This window comes from Diceros bicornis, chromosome 16, assembly GCF_020826845.1.
Source record: "Diceros bicornis minor isolate mBicDic1 chromosome 16, mDicBic1.mat.cur, whole genome shotgun sequence".
NCBI lineage: Eukaryota > Metazoa > Chordata > Mammalia > Perissodactyla > Rhinocerotidae > Diceros > Diceros bicornis.
In genome coordinates, this window is record NC_080755.1 from 5,336,909 (window position 1) to 5,359,000 (window position 22,092).

Sequence of the window (22,092 nt, forward strand, 5' to 3'; positions counted from 1 at the left end):
CAGTAGTTTCATTTACAACAGGAAAACCTGTGGTGACCAGTAGATAAATAAGCCCTGGAGAGCTAATGCACAGTATAGTGATGGTAGTCAACAGTACTGTATCATCAGCTTCAAAGTGGTTCAGAGACGAGATCTTAATTATTCCCATCACAGAAAAGAAATGATAACTATGTGATGTGATAGAGGTGTGAGCTAACCCAAACAACCTAACAAGAGGATGGATAAACAAATTTTGTATAGTCATGTAGGGAAATGCTACTCAGAAATAAAAGAACAAACCACTACCATAAGCAACAATGGATGCACCTCACAGACAGAAGCTGAGAGAGACAAAGAAGGACACGCTGTTCGATTCCATCCATACAACGTTGTATAACGGCAAAGCTAACCTAAAGTGAAAGAAGTTAGAGCAGTGGTTCCTCTGGTGGCAGGAGGGAGAGAGGGCAGCTGTGGAGAACTGACTGGGAAGGCACAGGGGAACATTCTGGGGTGATGGAAACGTTCTGTAACTTGATGAGGTTGTGGCTTACACATGCCCATATTTGTCAAAACTCATCCAGATAGACCCCTAAGATGCGTGCATTTCACTGTATGCAAACTGTATCTCAAGCAAAAGGAATAATGAAAGAAAACATTTATTATAGGACTGGATGCACTGTTTTAGCTCCACAAACATGCCTTTCCAGCGCTGCTCTCTCCTTTGTGTCCTTCCTCACTCCCTGCCCCCTTCCTTCACCGGGGCTTTCCTTTCAGTTGTCTCTCTCATCCCCTAATCTGCCCTTCCTTTGTGTTCTCCACGAGTCCTCAACCCCTGCACACCCTACACCACCGCCAAAGTAGTCTGCTTACGTGCCTATTTCCTCCATTAGCCCAGAAACCCCTGAGGGCCAGCGTTGGCCTTAAATAACAATTGAAGCGACAGTGATAATAACCAGCGTATATAAGGAACCTATTGGGTGCTGTGTACGTTCTCTGCACCGAGGGCCTTCCCGGGGCATCATCACTGTCCTGTTCATCAGTGAATCCTCAGACCCAGCACCCAATAAGCAGAGATCATGAATTATTAAATATACAGTGTTTTCAGATATGATGGAATGGGTCAAAAGTAATTCCTGGTTGTTAGAATCACAAGTGACTTTTTAAAAAACCTTTTTCTGTATTATAAAAAATTTTTGCTTCTATATCAGAATAAAGGAAGTTTCTACATAGAGAAAAGGTCAATTGAGGACATTAGAAACACAAGAGATATTCTGAGGTGTAGCTGAGGTATTCATGAGCTACTTTGATTTTTATTTTTTACAGCTTTTTTTTTTTTGTGAGGAAGATCAGCCCTGAGCTAACATTCGTTGTCAATCCTCCTCTTTTTGCTGAGGAAGACTGGCCCTGAGCTAACATCCGTGCCCATCTTCCTCTACTTTATATGGGACCCCGCCACAGGTCGGTCCGCACCGGGATCCGAACACGCGAACCCCAGGCCGCTGAAGTGGAATCACTACACCACCAGGCCAGCCCCTACAGCTTTCTTTTTAAAGACGAAGATGTTACAATTTTAGTAGATTGCTAAGTAAAAAGCAAAAAAATTAGCAAATAGAATAAATTCTAAACTGCACTATATTTTTCAAAAGAATATTTCTTTAGAAATTAAAACTTATCTTTCTTTTAGCTTCAATATAACAGGAAGAAAAAATGATCTCAGAATGGATCTCCCTTTCTCTATATACATATACAAAAAAGCTTTATTTTGAAGCCAAAACAGTTGGGGATATGAAAAGTATATTTTGACAGAGTCCTGGAAACTATCTTCATTAATTTCCCAGAATCCTTCCCAAGGCCCAGTCAGAGAAGCCCTGTTGAGTAAGATACACTGTAATAGTATGGCCAATACTCTGCCATGCAGAACAAAAAAAGGAAAAAAGGGGAAGGTTTGGTAACCGAAACTGTGCTAAATGAAAAAATAGTTATGCTTCACTGTTCAGCAAACTATGGTGGATAATACACAAATGATAAAACTTAAAAATAAATCTTGTCAATGGGGCCGGCCCGGTGGCATAAGCCATTAAGTGCGCACGCTCCGCTGCGGAGGCCCGGGGTTCACCGGTTCAGATCCCCGGCGCGCACCGACGCACCGCTTGTCAAGCCATGCTGTAGCGGCGTCCCATATAAAGTGGAGGAAGATAGGCACGGATGTTAGCTCAGGGTCAGTCTTCCTCAGAAAAAACAGGAGGATTGGCATGGATGTTAGATCAGGGCTGATCTTCCCGACAAAAAATAAAAAAATAAAAATAAATAAATAAAATCTTGTCAAGAAACGAACCTCCATATGGTTCCTGAAGCCTGGCTCAATTATTTTCATTTATTCAGCTCACTTGTCATTAACACTGAACAACTTAAGGTATAATATTTGTATCCCCATTTGATCCTATAGCTCTTTACACCACCTAAAGATGGATGTGTGGCAGCTAAAAGGGAAGCAGTGGAAAGCTGGCTGAAGAAGCCTCTCAGAGAAAGACCGTCTCAGAAGAAGGAGGCAGTGGTGGTTTTAGAACAGGTCTCAAATTCTTCACCCCTCCTCCAATTGACAGGCTGGGAGTCACTTCACGTTTCTTCCACTTGAATCTCTGCTGACTTCAGTGACTGGGTGGCCCATAGAGCACAGGGGAAGTGACGCTGTGTGATTCTGGAGGCCGTCTACACGGGAACAGAACTTCTGCCTCTTTCTCTGGAACACTCGTGCTGGAGCCCTGAACTGCCGTATAAGCAATCTGCCTTATGGCCACCATGCTATGAAGAAGCCCACACTAGTCCACATGAAGACACCACACAGAGAAGTCTTGAGATCACACGAAGGGAGAGGTTGGCCAGCTCCCAGAAGCCCCAGCACCCCCCCCAGCTGCTCAGAACCCCCTCCCCAGCTGCCCCAGCACCCCCTCCCCAGCTGCTCAGACCCCCCTCCCCAGCTGCCCCAGCACCCCCTCCCTAGCTTCACAGCACCCCCTCTCCAGCTTCACAGCACCCCATCTCCAGCTGCCCCAGCACCTCTCCCCAGCTGCTCAGTACCCCCTCCTCAGCTGCTCAGACCCCCCTCTTCAGCTGCCCCAACACCCCTCCCCAGCTGCCCCAGCACCCCCTCCCCGGCTGCTCAGAACACCCTCCCCAGCTGCTCCACCTCCAGCCCCCATGGACTGGACAGCCTTAGACATACCTACTCAGTCAAGCCCTTCCTGAAATCTTGACCCACAGAAACCAGAAAAGATATAAAATGAAAATGGTTGTTTTAAGCCATAAAGTTTTTCAGTGATTTCTTACACAGCGATAGATAACTGGAAGAGAAGCTGTGCAGAAGAAAATAAAATGATAAAATAAAAATGTGAGAACAAAAGAAAGACCTATCTATGAGAATAACAGCTTCACACAGAACAGGACGAAAAAGATAAAAATGTCTGAAGGGCAAGAATTTAGTGTGACTTACATCCAAATCATAATGAAGAGCTTAAGATTTTTTCCAATCTATTCATTTTGCAAAACAAAATTAAGAAAAACTTAATATGGGCCGGCCCGGTGGCTTAGTGGTTAAGTGCACGCGCTCCGCTGCTGGCGGCCCGGGTTCGGATCCGGGCGCGCACCGACACACCGCTTCTCCGGCCATGCTGAGGCCGCGTCCCACATACAGCAACTAGAAGGATGTGCAGCTATGACATACAACTATCTGCTGGGGCTTTGGGGGAAAAAATAAATAAATAAAATCTTTAAAAAAAAAAAAAAAGAAAAACTTAATATTTGAAATTGGTTGAGGCCAGTATGAACTAATAGAAAACTGAAATAGAATCATTTTGAATAAATACAAGTACACAACAATGGTAATTTCTACTACAGTTTCCAGGAAGGGTCTCTGCCTGATGCCTTTAAGGAACAGCCAAGACTCATTTGTAATGAGAAGCTCCAATTTACACACAATTCTCATTCTAAAAATCTTTCAAGATTTTCTGTCCTAAGAATGTGAAATTTGGGGGGGAGAAGTCAAGATGGCAGCGTAGGCAGACTCTGAACTCACCTCCTCCCGCAGACACAGCCAATTTACACCTACTCGTGGAAAAATTACCCCTGAGACAGAACTGAAAACTGGATAAGAGGAACTCCTGCAACAACGGACAATCCTAACTGAGGTGGAAGAGGCAGAAGCTCCCTTCCGGAGAGGAAGGACGCCGCCTTCACAAGCCACCAGTGTCACGGCCGCCGGGAGCAGCGCACAGGTCCACAGCCTCCCTGGAGGCGCGGGGCCCTGAGCTCGGGAGCGCCCCCGCTGTGGGCATTTTGTGGACCCAGCACAATCGAGACCAGCGACATAATATCTGACTGTGCCTGCTACTAAAGCACTTGGGAGTACCCCCAGCAAAGCTGGTTCACAAAGATATTAAAACCGGCTCTTAAAGGGCCCACACGCAAACTCACTCGTTTCAGAAAGCAACCGAAAATCACCAGAAAGAAAGGTGCACAGTGCTTTGGTGAAAAGAGACTCACCTAATAGGCCCTGTGTGCATCTCGGTGAGGGGTGAGACCTCTCCAGGGACTGGGACATTGGCTGCGGCCACTGTTGTGGCCTGGTGTGGGCGTGCTGACACAGATACCATTGGAGTTCTCCCTGGGACCTGCTAGCCCAGGGTCTGCCCCACCCGCTAGAGCACCGATTTAATCCAGCTCAGCCAGGGCGGGCAGCCCACCCTAGAGACTGGCCCCACCCGACAACAAGCCCTCAGGCAACTTGTGGGCCTGCATAGATTGGTGACTGGATTCTCTGCAGCCTGGCAACCGAGGCGACTTCAGTGGGGCAGGGCATGCACAAGGAGCGGGTGGAGAGTGTGGGGCGATGGTGGAGTGTGTGGGGCTCCCGCCATGGAGAGACTGGGTTCGCTTCAGGAGGTCAGGGAGCACACACGGGGCAGGACTGTGTTGACTGTGTGTGTGGACCTGTGGGCGGCAGGGCTTGTCAGCTGCAAAAGACTTGTGCTTCTCCAAGACACACATAGGGGGTTTGCCCCACCTTCCAAAGCCTGAAACAATTGGGTGCTCCCGAGCCTGAGGCCAGCCCCACCCAGCTGCAATCCTCAGAGAGCTGACAAGAGACATAAAGGCTAGAGGCTTATAGCAATTGTAAGCCCCTGAGCCTAACAACCTGCCACGCTGGGGGCCTACTCACTTAAAAGAAATACTGCAACACAAATGTGGTATTAGAACTTGCAGCCAACTGTGCTGGGGCTCCGCACACCTGATAAAGAGACTGAAGGGCCCACAACAACTACAAGCAACTGAGCATTACAACAGCTGGCCAGGAGCATAACTCGGCCTCCCTGGGCGCCTACAGGGAGAGCAAACAGGCCACAACAGAAGGACACATGTAGCCCACATAGGGGTCACCCCTGGAACATTGAGAACGGAGGGAAGCACACTGGAAGCCTCCTAAGGCATCACTTACATAAGGTCACCTATCCAAGAGCAGGAGACGTAGCTGACCTACCTAATACGTAGACACAAGCACAGGGAAAGAGGCAAAATGAGGAGGCAAAGGAGTACATTCCAAGTAAGGGAACAGGACAAAATCCCAGAAAAGGAACTAAGTGAAACAGAAATGAGCAACCTACCTGACAGAGAGTTCAAACAAAGAGTGTTAAGGATGCTCACTGATGTGGGGAGAAGAATAGATGAACTCAGTGAGAATGTCAACAAAGAAATGGAAGATATAAAAAAGAACCAATCAGAAATGAAGAATACAATACTGGAAATGAAAAATTCACTAGGGGGACTCAAAAGCAGAGTAGAGGATACAGAAGAACGGATCTGTGAGCTGGACGAAAGACTAGAAGAAATTACCCAAGCTGAACAGATAAAAGAGAAAAGAATTAAAAAGAGTGAGGACAGTCTAAGGGACCTCTGGGACAACATCCAGTGCACTAACATCGTGTTATAGGTGTCCCGGAAGGAGAAGAGTGAGACAAAGGGGCAGAGAATCTATTTGAAGAAATAATAGATGAAAACTTCCCTAACCTAAGGAAGGAAACAGACATCCAGGTACAGCAAGTACAGAGAGCCCCAAACAAGATAAACCCAAAGAGGCCCACACCAAGACACATCATAATCAAAACGTCCAGAATTAAAGATAAAGAGAGAGTCCTAAAAGCCACAAGAGAAAGTCAAGTTACATACAAAGGAAACCCCATAAGGCTATCAGCTGACTTCTCAGCAGAAACCTTACAGGCTAGAAGAGAAAGGCATGATATATTTAAAGTGCTAAAAGGAAAAAACTTACAGCCAAGAATACTCTACCCAGCAAAGTTATCATTCAAAATGGAAGGAGAGATCAAAAATTTCCCAGACAAGCAAAAATTAAAGGAGTTTGTCACCAAGAAACCAGTGCTACAAGAAATGTTAAAGGGACTGATTTAAGGGGAAAAGAGAAGACCACAAATAGGAAAAATTATCTATTTCCATGATAAGAGGGAAATGGATACAAATGCACAAAAAAGAGGTTAGATATGATATCAAAAACATAAAAGGAGGGAGGAGGGGAGTTAAAGAGTAGAGCTTTCAGACAGAGGACAAACTAAAGAGACCATCAATTCTGTATAGAAGAAGGAAGGAACAGAGAAGGACTACTAAAACACTGAGAAAAAAAAAGTTAAAAAATGGCAGTAAGTACATACTTATCAATAGCTACTTTAAACGTCAATGGACTAAATGCTCCAATTAAAAGGCATAGGATGGCTGATTGGATAAAACAACAAGACCCATATATATGCTGCATACAAGAGACACACTTCAGACCTAAAGACACTCACAAACTGAAAGTGAAGGGATGGAAAAAGATACTCCACGCAAATGGCAATGAAAAGAAAGCTGGGTTAGCAGTACTCATATCAGACAAAATAGACTTTAAAACAAAAACTGTAAAAAGAGACAAAAGGGCATTACATAATGATCAAGGGAACAATCCAACAAGAAGATATAACACTTGTAAATATCTATGCACCCAATGTAGGTGCACCTAAATATATAAAGCAATTATTAACAGACATAAAAACAGAAATAGACAGTAACACACTAATAGTAGGGGACTTTAACACTCCACTAACACCAATGGATAGATCATCCAAACAGAAGATCAATAAGGAAACATTGGCCTTAAATGATACACTAGAACAGATGGACCTAGTAGATATATACAGAGCATTCCATCCAAAAACCGAAGAATACACGTTCTTTTCAAATGCACATGGAACATTCTCAGGGATTGATCCCATATTAGGCCACAAAAGAAGTCTCCATAAATTTAAGAAGACTGAAATAATACCAAGCATCTTTTCTGACCACAAGAGTATGAAACTAGAAATCAACTATAAGAAGAAAATCAGAAAAGCCACAAATACGTGGAGATTAAACAAAATGCTACTGAACAACGACTGGATCAACAAAGAAATCAAAGAAGAAATCAAAAAATACCTGGAGACAAATGAAAATGAAAATACAACATGCCAGAATTTATGGGATACAGCAAAAGCGGTTCTAAGAGGGAAGTTTATAGCGATACAGGCCTATCTCAACAAACAAGAAAAATCTCAAATAAACAATCTAACAATGCACCTAAAGGAACTGGAAAAAGAAGAACAAACCAAGCCCAAAATCAGTAGAAGAAGGGAAATAATAAAAATCAGAGCAGAAATAAATGAAATAGAGACCAAAAAAACAATAGAAAAAATTAATAAAACCAAGAGCTGGTTCTTTGAAAAGATAAACAAAATTGACAAACCTTTAGCTAGACTCATCAAGAAAAAAAGAGAGAAGGCAAAAATAAGTAAAATCAGAAATGAAAGAGGAGAAATTACAACAGACACCTCAGAAATACAAAAGATTATAAGAGAATACTATGAAAAGCTATACGCCAACCAATTCAACAATCTGGAAGAAATGGATAAATTCTTAGAATCATACAACCCTCCAAAAGACATTACCCTGATACCAAAACCAGACAAGGACAACACAAAAAAAGAAAACTACAGGCCAATATCACTGATGAAGATCGATGCGAAAATCCTCAACAAAATACTAGCAAATCGCATACAACAACATTAAAAAGATTATACACCATGATCAAGTGGGATTTATTCCAGGTATGCAGGGATGGTTTAACATTCGCAAATCAATCAACGTGATACAGCACATTAATAAAATGAAGAATAAAAATCACACGATCATCTCAATAGATGCAGAGAAAGCATCTGACAAGATACAGCACACATTTATGATAAAAACTCTGAATAAAATGAGTATAGAAGGAAAGTACCTCAACATAATAAAGACCATATATGACAAACCCACAGCTAATATCATCCTCAATGGTGAAAAACTGAAAGCTATCCCTCTAAGAACAGGAACCAGACAAGGATGCCCACTGTCACCACTCCTATTTAACATAGTACTGGAAGTCCTAGCCAGAGCAATCAGGCAAGAGAAACAAATAAAAGGGATCCAAATTGGAAAGGAAGAAGTAAAACTGTCACTATTTGCAGATGATATGATTTTATATATAGAAAACCCTAAAGAATCCACCAGAAAACTTTTAGAAGTAATAAACGAATATGGTAAAGTTGCAGGATACAAAATCAACATACAAAAATCAGTTGCATTTCTATACACTAACAATGAAGTAGCAGAAAGAGAAATTAAGAATACCATCCCATTTACAATTGCAACAAAAAGAATAAAATACCTAGGAATAAACTTAACCAAAGAGGTGAAACAGCTGTACACGGAAAACTATAAAACATTGCTGAAAGAAACTGAAGAAGACACAAAGAAATGGAAAGATATTCTGTGCTCTTGGATTGGAAGAGTAACATAGTTAAGATGTCCATACTTCCTAAAGCCATCTATAGATTCAATGCAATCCCTATCAAAGTTCCAACAACATTTTTCACAGAAATAGAACAAAGAATCCTAAAATTTATTTGGAACAACAAAAGACCCTGAATAAGTAAAGGAATCCTGAGAAAAAAGAACAAAGCTGGAGGTATCACACTCCCTGATTTCAAAATATACTACAAAGCTATAGTAACCAAAACTGCATGGTACTGGCACAAAAACAGACACACAGATCAAAGGAATAGAATCGAAAGCCCAGAAATAAACCTACACATCTATGGACAGCTAATCTTTGACAAAGAAGCTGAGAACATACAATGGAGAAAAGAAAGTCTCTTCAACAAATGGTGCTGGGAAAACTGGACAGCCACATGCAAAAAAATGAAAGTAGACCCTTACCTTACACCATACACAAAAATTAACTCCAAATGGATTAAAGACTTGAATGTAAGACCTAAAACTATGAAACTTCTAGAAGAAAACATAGGCAGTACACTCTTCGACATCGGTCTTAGTAACATATTTTCAAGCACCATGTCTGACTGGGCAAGAGAAACAATAGAAAAAATAAACAAATGGGACTACATCAAACTAAAAAGCTTCTGCACAGCAAAGGAAACCATCAACAAAACGAAAAGACAACCAAACAATTGGGAGAAGATATTTGCAAACCATACATCTGATAAGGGCTTAATCTCCAAAATATACAAAGAACTGATGCATCTCAACAACAAAAAAACTAACAACCCAATTAAAAAACGGGCAAAAGACCTGAACAGACATTTCTCCAAAGAAGATATATAGATGGCCAACAGACACATGAAAAGATGTTCAAAATCATTAACTATCAGGGAAATGCAAATCAAAACTACAATGAGATATCACCTCACGCCCGTCAGAATGGCTATAATTAACAAGACAGGAAACAACATGTGTTGGAGAGGATATGGAGACAAGGGAACTCTCATACCCTGCTGGTGGGAGTGCAAACTGGTGCAGCCACTATGGAAAACAGTATGGAGATTCCTCAAAAAATCAAGGATAGAACTACCACATGATCCAGCTATTCCACTGCTGGGTATTTATCCAAAGAACTTGAAAACACCAATGCGTAAAGATACATGCACCCCTGTGTTCATTGCAGCATTATTCACAATAGCCAAGACTTGGAAGCAACCTAAGTGCCCATCAAGGGACGAATGGATAAAGAAGATGTGCTATATATACACAATGGAATACTACTCAGCCATAAGAAACGATGAAATCCAGCCATTTGTGACAACATGGATGGACATTGAGGGTATTATGCAAAGTGAAATAAGTCAGAGGGAGAAGGTCGAATACCGTATGATTTCCTTCATTAAGTAGTAGATAACAACAACAATAAACAAACACATAGAGACAGAGATTGGATTGGTGGTTACCAGAGGGGAAGCGGGGAGGGAGGAGGGCGAAAGGGATAATTCAGCACATGTGTGTGGTGACAGGTTGTAATTAGTATTTGGGTGGTGAACATGATGTAATCTATGAAGAAATAGAAGTATAATGATGTACACCTGAAATTTATACAATGTTATAAACCAATGTTACTGCAATAAACAAAAAATTAAAAAAAAAAACCAATGTGAAATTTGCCTATTCTTTTCTCATTTACCCTGTCAATGTGCTTAGCAAACACTTTCTATTTAGATGATACAATAATAAACCTCAATCTAAATTCTGGTCAAGTTTTCAGAAGTTTTGGGGAAAAGACAACAGACAACCAAATTAATGAGGTTTTATAAAACCCCGCAAACAAGCAGCTCTTGTCTAAAGGTTTGCATAAAACAAAGGTCCTTCTGTGATCACGTTCCCACAACAAAGTGCTACTTCCTAATTAAAGCTACACAGAAAATAAAGCGTTGCTTCAAAAGGCTGCTTTATTTTCAATGCCATAGGAAACATTTCCTTTTTTATCAAACATACTTAATCTTCTAAAGGAACATTACAAATTTTTATTCACAAGTCTGACCACTCCCAGTGAAATTTTTGCCCAGGTTTAAATATTTGTAAAGAAGAATACAAAACGTTGATTCATTTTCCTGCTTCGTGGCCAAAAAACACATATAAGGAAGCACCCAATTCTACCAGTCACCACAAACACCTGAAAGAACTGTTAATAATCTGCCCCTTTCTCAGGGAAGAGGATCCCACTGAGTGGCAACAGTGGCAAAGAGAACAAGGGGAGGGGTTTGGGAAGAATCCGAGCACTCCCAAATCAGGGGGAAACTGTAAGAGCTCCTGCCAGTCTCCCCATAAAATCACAATGCAAAGGAAAACAATGCCAGGAGCCAAGGAACAAATGAGGTGAGGCTGTGTGGCGCAGCGTAGAAGGAACCGGAAGGCCTGGTTTCCAATCCCAGCTGCAGCACAGCGACCCACGTGACTCTGGGCAAGCCAGCGAACAGCTCTGTGCTGCAATTTTCTTACCTCCAAAGAGGAGACCATCTGTATTCCAGGACTGCTGGGGGAGAGCAGATAAAATAATATGGATGTGGAAAACAATGCTGTATAGTCTATAACCTATACCTATGTATGTACATGTATATGTATAGATTCCTATACAGATGCATTATATATGAGTATACAATATATACATTGTGTATTCATATACATATATAGATTCTATATGCTATATATAGATTATTGCTATATATAATTCCATCATACTATATTACTAAACTCTATATTATTCTAAATTCTATATACTACATATAGATTACATACGACATATACTATAGATAGATTTCTATACATACGAATTTATACAATGTATATGTATAGATTCCTATTTAGGCAATAAAGGGTCCTTTTCAAAGGGATACTCAAAACTAAACACAAACTTGCAATATGAACCTTGAAATTGACTTGTATTCACTACATTACTTCATTGGCATATATATGAGATCAACCTTTTTTCATTGAAAGCTCAAGTTATTACCCATAACAGTAGACCAAAATGTTGGGCATGGGAATTGTTATGCAAATGATGGATAAGCCATATAGTAGAATATTAGTGCAGCTTTAAAAATTTTTAATATGGAGTTTTAGTTACAATGGGAAATGTTCATGCCATAAAGTCAAACAAACATCAGGACACAAACACACATGTCATAATCTCAGCTGGAGGGACAATATCATCCAAAGATGCAGACAAAACCCAGACTCATGGATGTCAGCGAGTCCTACCGTCGAGCAAGTTACCCAAACTCGCTAAGTCTCAGTTTTGTCATTTGTCAAAAGGAGATGATAATAGGACCAAACTCATAGGGTAATTATGAGGGTTCCATGAGATAATTCAGATCAAGTGCTGAGCACAGGGTCTGGCCCGCAGTAAGTATGTAATAAATGAGAGCACTATTGCAGCATTACTAATTTAAAAACAGAATGCATTCAAAACTCTAAACGTAAATATGCCGACATTACTAGTGGTTGTTTCAGAGTAGAGAAATTGCAAGTTTTTCTGCCTCTTTACACTTATCTGTACCTTCCAATTTTTCTATTATGAGCCCATTTTACTTTCCTAATCAGAAAAAAATAGAATAATTATGACTTATGAGTTTATTTTCTCAAAATCTGCGTAATTGCACTTCTTAGCTAATCCTATTAGATTATGTGAAGGTCTTGTTTAACATTTCCTTCATGGTGATATCTGAAGATCTTTGAGACTTCAAAGTAATTTGTGGACTACAAATACGACAGAAGAAAAGAAACTCAGGTTTATTTAGTGTGAGGAATTTGTCAGGTGTTTGACTAGGAACGATCCTTTATTCTTAATGCTATTGCATTCGACGTACTTTGTAAATTATGAAAGCATATCACCCAACCACACGTTATACATCTCCTCCACGCCACACAACCAAAAAGTAATAATAAATAAATACATGCATAAACAAACAGAACTGCCTCCACTTCCCCCACCACTGTCCTCCTTCAAGTCACAGTACCAAGGTGGTGCCCTAGAGCAGTCTCAGCTGACATCCCAGGACACCTAGCCAGTCCATGTATTAGAAAGCAGTCCATGATTTCGCCATGAGAATTCTAATTTTTGCATTTTCATTCCAAAGTTAATCTAAAAACTTAATATAAGCATATTCAGGATCTAGCTGACCACCATCTAACAAAATTCTGCCCCAGGATTTCAAGGCTGCATCTCTGTGCTTACGTCACTGCACTGCCCTGAGACAGTATTTGTGCCGGTTGCAAAGCAACTGCGAGTCCACCTTTCTATACTCTGTTTCATGGGGCTGTGAGTGCAGGCACTAGCAGGAGGCGGGGAGGCTGGAGGAGGGAGGCGGGAAGGAGGAGAGGCTGGCTATGGCAGTTGAGTCTATTCTCTGGCTTTTCAGCACTCTCCAAATGGGCCTCCTCACCCTTGCTCAGAGGTGAGGGACGCTCCTTCAAGTCTCTGCTGCTAAGGACCCCAGTCCCCTCCCTCAGTCCCTCCTCTCTGAGGTACCGAGGCACTCCATTTTCCAGTTCTCCAGCACTGTTTAACAGTTCCTCACACTAAATATGTTCCTTTAAATTACAGTGTGATTTCTGTCTATCTGATTGGACTCTGGCTGATACACCATGTATTTCACAATATATTAAGTTTTTAAAAAATTGTGGAAAATATACATAACATAAAAATGACCATTTTAGCCATTTTCAAGTGCACAATTCAGTGCTTTAGGTACTTTCACGTTGTTGTGCAACCATCACCAGCATACATCTCCAGAACTTCCACCTTCCCAAAGAGAAACTCTACAACCATTAAACACTTACTCCCCATTCTTCCTCCCCTCAGCCTCTGGCAACCACCTTTCTTCTTTCTGTCTCTATGGATGAGACTACTCTAGGTACTTCATATAAGTGGAATCAGACAGTATTTGTCCTTTTGTGTCTGGCTTATTTCACTTAGCATGTTTTCACAGTTCATCCATGTTGTCACATGTATCAGAATTTGCCTCCTTTTTAAGACAGAGTACGATTCCACTCTATGTAGAAACCACATTTCATTTACCTGTTCACCATTGGTGGACACTTGGGTTGCTTCCACCTTTCGGCTATTGTGAATAATGCTGCTATGAACGTGGCTGTGCAAATATTTCTTTGAATTCCTGCTTTCAACTCCTTTGGGAATATACCCAGAAATGAAATTGCTGGATCCTATGAAAATTCTGTGTTTAACTTTTTGAGGAACAATCACACTGTTTTCCACAATGCTGTACCATTTTACATTCCCACAAGCAATGCACAATGGTTTTAACTTCTCCATACCCTCACCAACCCTTGTTATTTTCTGTTTTTTTATAATAGCCACCCTAATGTGTGTGAAATGGTATCTTATTGTGGTTTTGACTTTCATTTCCCTAGTGATTAATGATGTTGAGCATGTCTTCATCTGCTCAGTGTATTAACTTTTAATGTAGTGTGTCTCAAATTGGAAATCCTGGGTTCCTCTACTGAGAAACTCCACCATAAGAAATACATTTTAGAATAATTAGCAGGGCCTAAAACAATGTTGACAATCATAAAATTCAAGATCCATCAAATGTGCATGCTCTCTCTCTCAGAATGATTTCTTTAAAATTTTAAGTTGTCATAAAATATCCCTAAATTCAGCAGTATAGCACTCAAGAACAAGCTCCTGAGTCACCTGACAGTGAGCAACAGTTTATTTCTGGAGACTACCCACACTCGGGATAGTTGTACATTTATTTGTTAAAGTGACTCAAGTTTTATTTTCCTTAAAGCAAAAAGACCATGCTGATTCAATTCCCATAGATTGTTTTATTTTTCCAAGTAAGATATTGCTAAATATCTTACAGTGTAAATTCTAAAATACTGTGAATCAATGCACAAAATGAACAGCAGGCATTATTTTAAAGAAGTAAAGAAATAAATCTAATCACTTCTCTTGTAATACGTCACTAAAGCAAACACTCTGTAGTTAAATCTTGATTGCAAACTAGACAACATTTATGGACTTTCTGATAACAACACTTTTTATCTTTTCTTTAGTTTATCTTTCAGGTAACCAAATACACACACAGAGGCTAAAAATGCCATAATTTCAACAGCTGTCATCAATGAGAGAATCAAGAATGGGATCAATGTCTTTAGCATTTGCCAACCCAGAAAGAAGGTGACTAATTTGGTCATAACACCTCAGGAATAGACATATTTATTTAGTTACATGAACACATTTACAATATGAAGTTATGATTCCTGATAATATTAAGGTCTGTCTATAATTATACTTTAGAAATCTATACTTTAGATTTTACATTTTTACAGGAGTGAAACAAAGCAGTGGAAAGGCTTGCTGTTGATTATCATCTTGTAACCAGGCTGTGAATAAAAAAGAGGAGGGGGAAGTGAAGAAAAACATTGATTCACACTGTAGTTATTCACTCAATGCCTCAACTCTGCAATGTCTGGGTGTGCAAGAGTGAGCAAGACAACTCTCAATACACATTAACAGGGAAAGAAAAGGGAAGAGGAGGAAGAGGGAGGCAGCTTTGGTCTCTGCCCTCAAAGAGTATACAATCTAGAAATTAACTAGCAGCTGGCCAATGGCTGGCTTGACAGGGAAACACACAGATTTTGACAATGGAAAAAAGTCATCAGAAGGTGTAGCCACGCTCTAGATCTGGGTATCACTGATACCTAAGAAACAAGGGTGAGATGTGGGAGAAAAAGGGAGATAACAAGAAAGAGATCCTGCTGTTGGGATTCAAATTTAGCCTCATCACTAGTGGGACAACCAGCCCTGGGTGCAAGAGAAGCAGCCAGGATCGCTGATGGTGTGTTCTAGTCAAAAATATTTCACCGGAATTTAATCAACTCTTCAGAGCTGAATTTAGTTTATAGGAAATAGAGGGCATAAAGTAACATGCTAAAGAAAACCATGATGAAACAAATCCAGAATATGGGATATTCTACATGACAACTGGCCTAATCTATTCAAAAAGTCAATATCATAAAAAAAAAAGTGGAGGACAATTCAGATTAGAAGATTTAAGAAGCATAGCAATCAAATGCAATGAGTGTTCCTTATTGGATCCTAGTTTGAAACCGAAAGAAAAGCTATAGACATTGGCAGATAAACTGGGAAAATTGCCATATAATATGGCTAAATAGTTATTAGGAAATTACTGTTAATTTTGTTAGGGGTGCTAATGGCATGGTCTTATTCAGAACAAATGTCCTTACTTTTTTGAAGATACAAAAAAAATATTCTATTGGTACAATGTCATAATGACTGCCCTTCACTTGAAGACTGTTCAGCAAGATGAAACAAACATGGCAAAATATTTAACAATCCCTGAATCTCAAGGGTGGGTTTATAGGTGCTCCCTGTAATATGCTTTCTACATATTCAACGATGTTCATAATAAAAAGCTTCAGTAAATAAATAAATCTGAGAAAGCTTTGCTCAGATATGAGCATAATACCATTTTTTTAACTGAAAGCATAGCAGAAATTTTACACTGTGTAAAAGGTAAATAAATTTATGAGTACTAGTTATATTAAATCACCTTAATTTAGAAGCTTATCTAACAACACTACAAATTACCTAGAGCTCCATAACTATGTGTACATGCCTGTTTGTGAAATACGCCTTGAAGACCTAAAACCCACGCCCCCGCTGGAATTTCTCAAGCTGCCTCAGTGCAACCGGAAGCAGAAGGTTCCCTTTCAGGAGGGCATCAAGCATGACATATTACCAGACAGACAATATCTAACATGGATTTGGAGGCTATTTGTAAAATGTCCAGCCAAACACATATAACATCACGTTCCTAAGGATGAAAATGGTCACACTTTTTCCCTTAGGAAAAGGTAATGGGAAAGGTGATGGGAAAAACAAAATCTCCTGCAGAAGCATTCTTACCATCAAAATAAAAACAAAGGCCAGGGCAAAAAGGGAGCTCTTTTCTCTTTTTCTTCAGGGGGATTTGAAAATATGAGATCACGATATAGTAATTCAAGATGTACAGCTGAAAACTATTGAAAGTATAACACTATAAACCTAACCTTGGAAAAACGTCTCCTGAGCTTCACGTTTTGCTACCTTATTTCCTGCTATTATTAGAGATCAAAAGTTCCTGGTACATGAATATACACAGTATTGCCTTGTCTTCTACTTAAAATCCTGCATATTTTTAAAATTATTACTTATTCAAAGAATCACGATTATTCGTCATTAAATCTCAAAAATCTCTATTTCAACCCTGGAGGGCACATTTCAACTATTTTTTTCTTTCAGCTGATACTTCACATGAGAGTGATGAGTTCTAACACAAGAGAATTGAATGGAAATAAATAAGAATGTCAGGGGACGGCTTTTCTGGAGAACTGAAATCAGAAATTGTGACAATTGCTGCTCTCTCTCTTTTTCATCCCTTTCACTCAGATATCTTTCCTTTTCCTTCCCTTTCCTAGAAATATTGGGGCAACCAGGGCTCATATCATATTTCTCTCCATTCTCCTATGTGGCCATGAAGCAAAGCACGAGTGTGCAGCTGTGTGGCCAGAGCCAATCACACCTCACCTTTTCCCAACTCATGCTGAAGGTTTGTTCCCAGAAGTGCTGAGCACTTCCAGCTTGCTCAGGGCCCTCACAGACAGCATGACAGGGTGAGGCATGGTGAAGAGGCTTGACACTGTCCCCTTTTGCTTCCTAGCCTTATTTTCTACATAGAACCCTCATGCAATAACTTTGCACAATCTTAATAGCAAGACAATACAGTTGAAAGGCAGTAAATGTATGTATTTTGTCCCCCAACACACCCACAGTGTGTCTGTGGACATCTAGCACACAGCCTGGCAGGGGATCCTGGACAAATGAGCATGCCCTGCTAACACAGCTTCTGAGAACATCAAACCACACGGAAACAGTTTGACTTATCTTCTCAGAGATACCTGGAATGAAAAATGTGACAAGAAATGGACCATGGACTACTTCTGTATATCACTTAAATTCCAATGGTGGAAAAAACAGTGAGACCAGAGTGCAAACATGTTAAGAAACCTGGCAGACTTTCCCGAAGGTCACAGAAAACGACAACTCAGCAACCCACAGACATTCCTCAATGGTCCTGGTCTCACCTACCTGCCTTAAGTCCAGAGTGATTGTGACCCAGTGATATTCTCTCCCATTTTGAATACTGGGACTTTGCCACCAGTTGTTGGTGCCATCTATAGCATTTGATATTGGATGGCGTTCTGTTAAAAGAAAATAAAAACATGCATTCCTCTTAGCTTTTGGTTTAAATTTTTTAACTTCTAAACTGTAATGCTAGTGGAAATGAATAGCAGTGAAGGTGAACACAATGTTCATGGCTTCCTAATAGAAGTCTTCAGTGATCATTGCAAAAAGTATGAATTCTCATGGGTACTTCTGAATAGAAGGAGCAGCACTTGCCTTTGGGGTTCGCACTGTTGCCATCACAGATCCGGCACTGTGGGTTCCGCACAGGCCGGCCTGGCACATGCTCCACAAGTTTGCAGAACGTCTCAGGCCCCTGCTCGCCACAGGTTGCATTGGTGCTGATGTGAGCATTGCTGGCAAGATTGAGAATGGCAGGAAACAGGCCTGAAAGTCAAAATTCACCAAATCAGCTGGGCCAATTGAAATCAAAAAGATAAGTTTACCTCATCTCACTTAGCAGGTGAATAAAAAGAGATTTATGTAAGTCTAGGTGCTGAGTGAAGGAAGCCTTACACAAAGGCAATATACAAGGTGGTTTCATTTATATGAAATCCTAGGACAACAAACTCATCTATGAGAAGCAACCTCTGAAGAGCAGTTGCAAAGGGTGAGGGTTGACTGTGAAGGGACACGAGTGCACTTTCTGGGGTAATGTTATGTTCTATATCTTGATAAAGGGTTGGATCACACAGGCATATGCAGTTGTGAAAAAATCACAGAATACATAGGATTTCGGTAGATTTGTGTATTCCCTATATGTAAATTTTACTTCAAAAAATAAAAAAGAGTCATGAAAAATATTGACGTAAATGCTGAACAGTTTAGGAGAAAAGTGTACTTAGGTCCTCAACTCGCTTGAAAATGCATCCAAAAATAAGCTGGATTGACAGATAGATAGAGGTGGGTACACGGATAGACAGGTGATAAAGCAAGAGTGAAACGTTCATTGCAGGGCCGGCCCAGTGGCTTAGCGGTTAAGTGCGTGCGCTCCGCTGCTGGTGGCCCGGGTTCGGATCCCAGGCGCGCACCGACACACCGCTTCTCCGGCCATGCTGAGACTGCGTCCCACATACAGCAACTAGAAGGATGTGCAGCTATGACATACAACTATCTACTGGGGCTTTGGGGGGAAAAAAATAAATAAATAAAATCTTTAAAAAAAAAAAAACAAATAAATAAAATCTTTAAAAAAAAAAAAACGTTCATTGCAGAATCTAGGTGGAAGGATAGATGTTCACCGTACATTCTTTCCACTTTTCTGATGGAAAATTTTCATAATAAAATGTTGGGAAAGTAGGTTTTAAGACAAGTTTCAAATAACCCACTGCATGTATTTGCCATGAAATTCAGACATCTTTCACGTAGAAGCAGGGCATCCTTTCTCTACCCACTTGCTGCATTTGCCTCTGCTAGGACTTGCCAGTCTCTCCGACAATTACCTAAGGTTTTGCTCTCTTTCTTCTCTTTCTTTACTGCCTATTTTCTTTGGTAAGTAAAATTTTAGAACACAAAGATCCAGTTTTCAAAATTTCTCCCCAATTCAGTATTAATCTTTGCCTTTGAATACTCCTTTTGTCTCCAGTGATTTTTATCTTTAAGCAGCTGGTCCAAACAATAATATTCAGAAAACAGTTTTGGGATGACTATGAGAAAAATAACTCCATTAGATTCTTTAGGGAGTTGACTTTATCTTGGTAAAAGAGGATAACAGCAGTGGAGATTCTATGAAGATGTAGAAAGGATGGTGTGTCTGTTAAAGAGGCATTCCACACGAATGGATATTATGGACTGAGAGAGAGTCTTGAGCGGAGGGGTCTTAGCTAAGTGGAATTTCTCTAATTTACTAGAACTTAATCTTCTAAGATCACAGACGATAATCTTTTCTTTTTAAAGAACACAGAGTCAATATTATTTCTGAAATATTTCTTTTCCAGTGAAATTAGAAAAAGCAAAATATAATTTTAATAATATAGAAGGAATTCATGTCTTCAATTTTTATTTTTTAGGTACTGCTTAAGATTTTCAATGATCTTTTCTATTATAAACATTTTAATAATTTAAATTATAAAATAAAAATGGTTATTTTTTGAGAGTTGCTACATTAAAAAACTTAGCACGCACCTATTTTAAAAAATAACTTATTAGGTAGTCTTTCAAAGACTTTCCACATAAAACAGAGCTTCCTATTAGTAGTTCTATCCTAGCAGAATGACCCTATTCAAGTCAACAGGCATTTAGCCCCTCAATAGAAAACACTCATTGAATGTTTGTATTCTAGAGCATTATTCTTAATTTTGAAACATAAAATAGACTTACATCATAGACTATGTTTAACATATTATATATATTTTCATTTTTAAAGTTGGTCACTTTAATCATATTCTTCTAAAGGGATTTCTTTTTTAATTAAAAAGGCTTTATGAGGAAATCAATGAACCTTTGTTTAATTATGCAGCTCCCCAAATTATTATTTTAATCAACCAGTAGTTAGACACTTAGATTTTATGTAGTGATCTAGTTCCTAAAGTGATACATAATTCTTGGGAGTGGTACTTTACCGCAGGAGGAGCTGATATTTATTCTGTTTGGTACCGAGGGAAGTATCAATTTTCTCCATCGTTTATGACTATAATATTCTAGTAATCTGGTTCGAATGTACCTTATGAGCTAATAATTTAAAATACAATATGTGTTGTTTTTTTTTTTCTGAGGAAGATCGGCCGTGAGCTAACATCCATGCTAATCCTCCTCTTTTTGCTGAGGAAGACCGGCTCTGAGCTAACATCTATTGCCAATCCTCCTCCTTTTTTTTCCCCCCAAAGCCCCAGTAGATAGTTGTATGTCATAGCTGCACATCCTTCTAGTTGCTGTATGTGGGACGCGGCCTCAGCATGGCCGGAGAAGTGGTGCGTGGGTGCGTGCCCGGGATCCGAACCCGGGCCGCCAGTAGCGGAGTGCGGGCACTTAACCGCTAAGCCACGGGGCCGGCCCCCTACAATATGGTTTTAAACTGCGGTGTTTTATCCAAACAGCTAAAATGATGTTTTTCTGGCTCTATATCACATACTTGCATTCAGATTTGCAGCACAGTCAATTTTCTCCATTCTCTTCTCACAGACCAGTCAAGGGAGGAAAGAAGCCAAGGTCACAAGAACTGATTTAACAATGCATGTCTCTGTCAACAAACACTTTACCAGTTAACGTAACAAACTTTCCCACTTTCTCTTTATTCTCCCCGCCAGTTGCTGGACAACAAGAGAACTCCCCACTTCCTGCCCAGGGCTCCCTCCCGCCCTGGAGACCCGCAGTGCCTTGAGTTCCTGGGGGAGTCGGGTGGCGGGGCCGGGGAGTCAGGAGGCACCATGCTCTCTGTACTAGGAGTCTAGGCTCTGAGCCACTGAGAAAAAGCAGCTCAAACCTCGTGAACACAAACTTAACATAATTTTGGTGAATAATATCTCAACTGTAGTAATCAGCATCAGGTAGTTCTTGCACTAGATAGGTTTTAAATAACTTCCATATTTCCTTACCCTGCTGGCACTGTAAATATAGTTTTAATAAAAAGAAAGATAAATTCCTTCATTAGCATGGCTGTGTCGTAAAATGTTTAAATAATTAATTTCATAAATACATCTTGCTTGTCTTTCACTAAAACTAAATCTTTCTTCTCAGATAAGCTAGTATGTGAAAAAAACTATCCACTAAAAATTATTCCTTACTATTACATTTACTCTTGCTTCATAGTTATAGAATAATTATTATTCCTTGTTGCATATGACCACATCTGCTAGAAGATGAAAGAAATAAATACATACTGGAGAAAGCATGTTTTAAAAAGAATTTTTTTTTTAAACGTCTCTCAGGTTGCTGAATCATTTCAAAGACTATGGAAATATTTCAATAAAAGGAAACGACACGAGCTTCAAGCAGGAGGAGGC

General features: G+C 40.1%; 1 protein-coding gene across 3 annotated transcripts in view; it reads right to left on the minus strand.

Moving 5' to 3' along the window:
• Positions 1 to 22,092, minus strand: part of LAMA1 (laminin subunit alpha 1) — a 158,897-nt gene that overhangs the window by 111,326 nt on the left and 25,479 nt on the right. For 2 of the 3 annotated variants that reach the window (XM_058556676.1, XM_058556675.1), the window contains exons 2-3: positions 18,368 to 18,538; positions 18,056 to 18,168 (exon numbers count right to left, since the gene is read on the minus strand). In XM_058556676.1, coding sequence (XP_058412659.1) covers positions 18,056 to 18,168; positions 18,368 to 18,538 — 284 coding nt within the window. Of the gene's footprint in view, positions 1 to 4,518; positions 4,600 to 18,055; positions 18,169 to 18,367; positions 18,539 to 22,092 lie in introns of those variants that run through there. The other variant, XM_058556677.1, reaches the window with a different exon arrangement.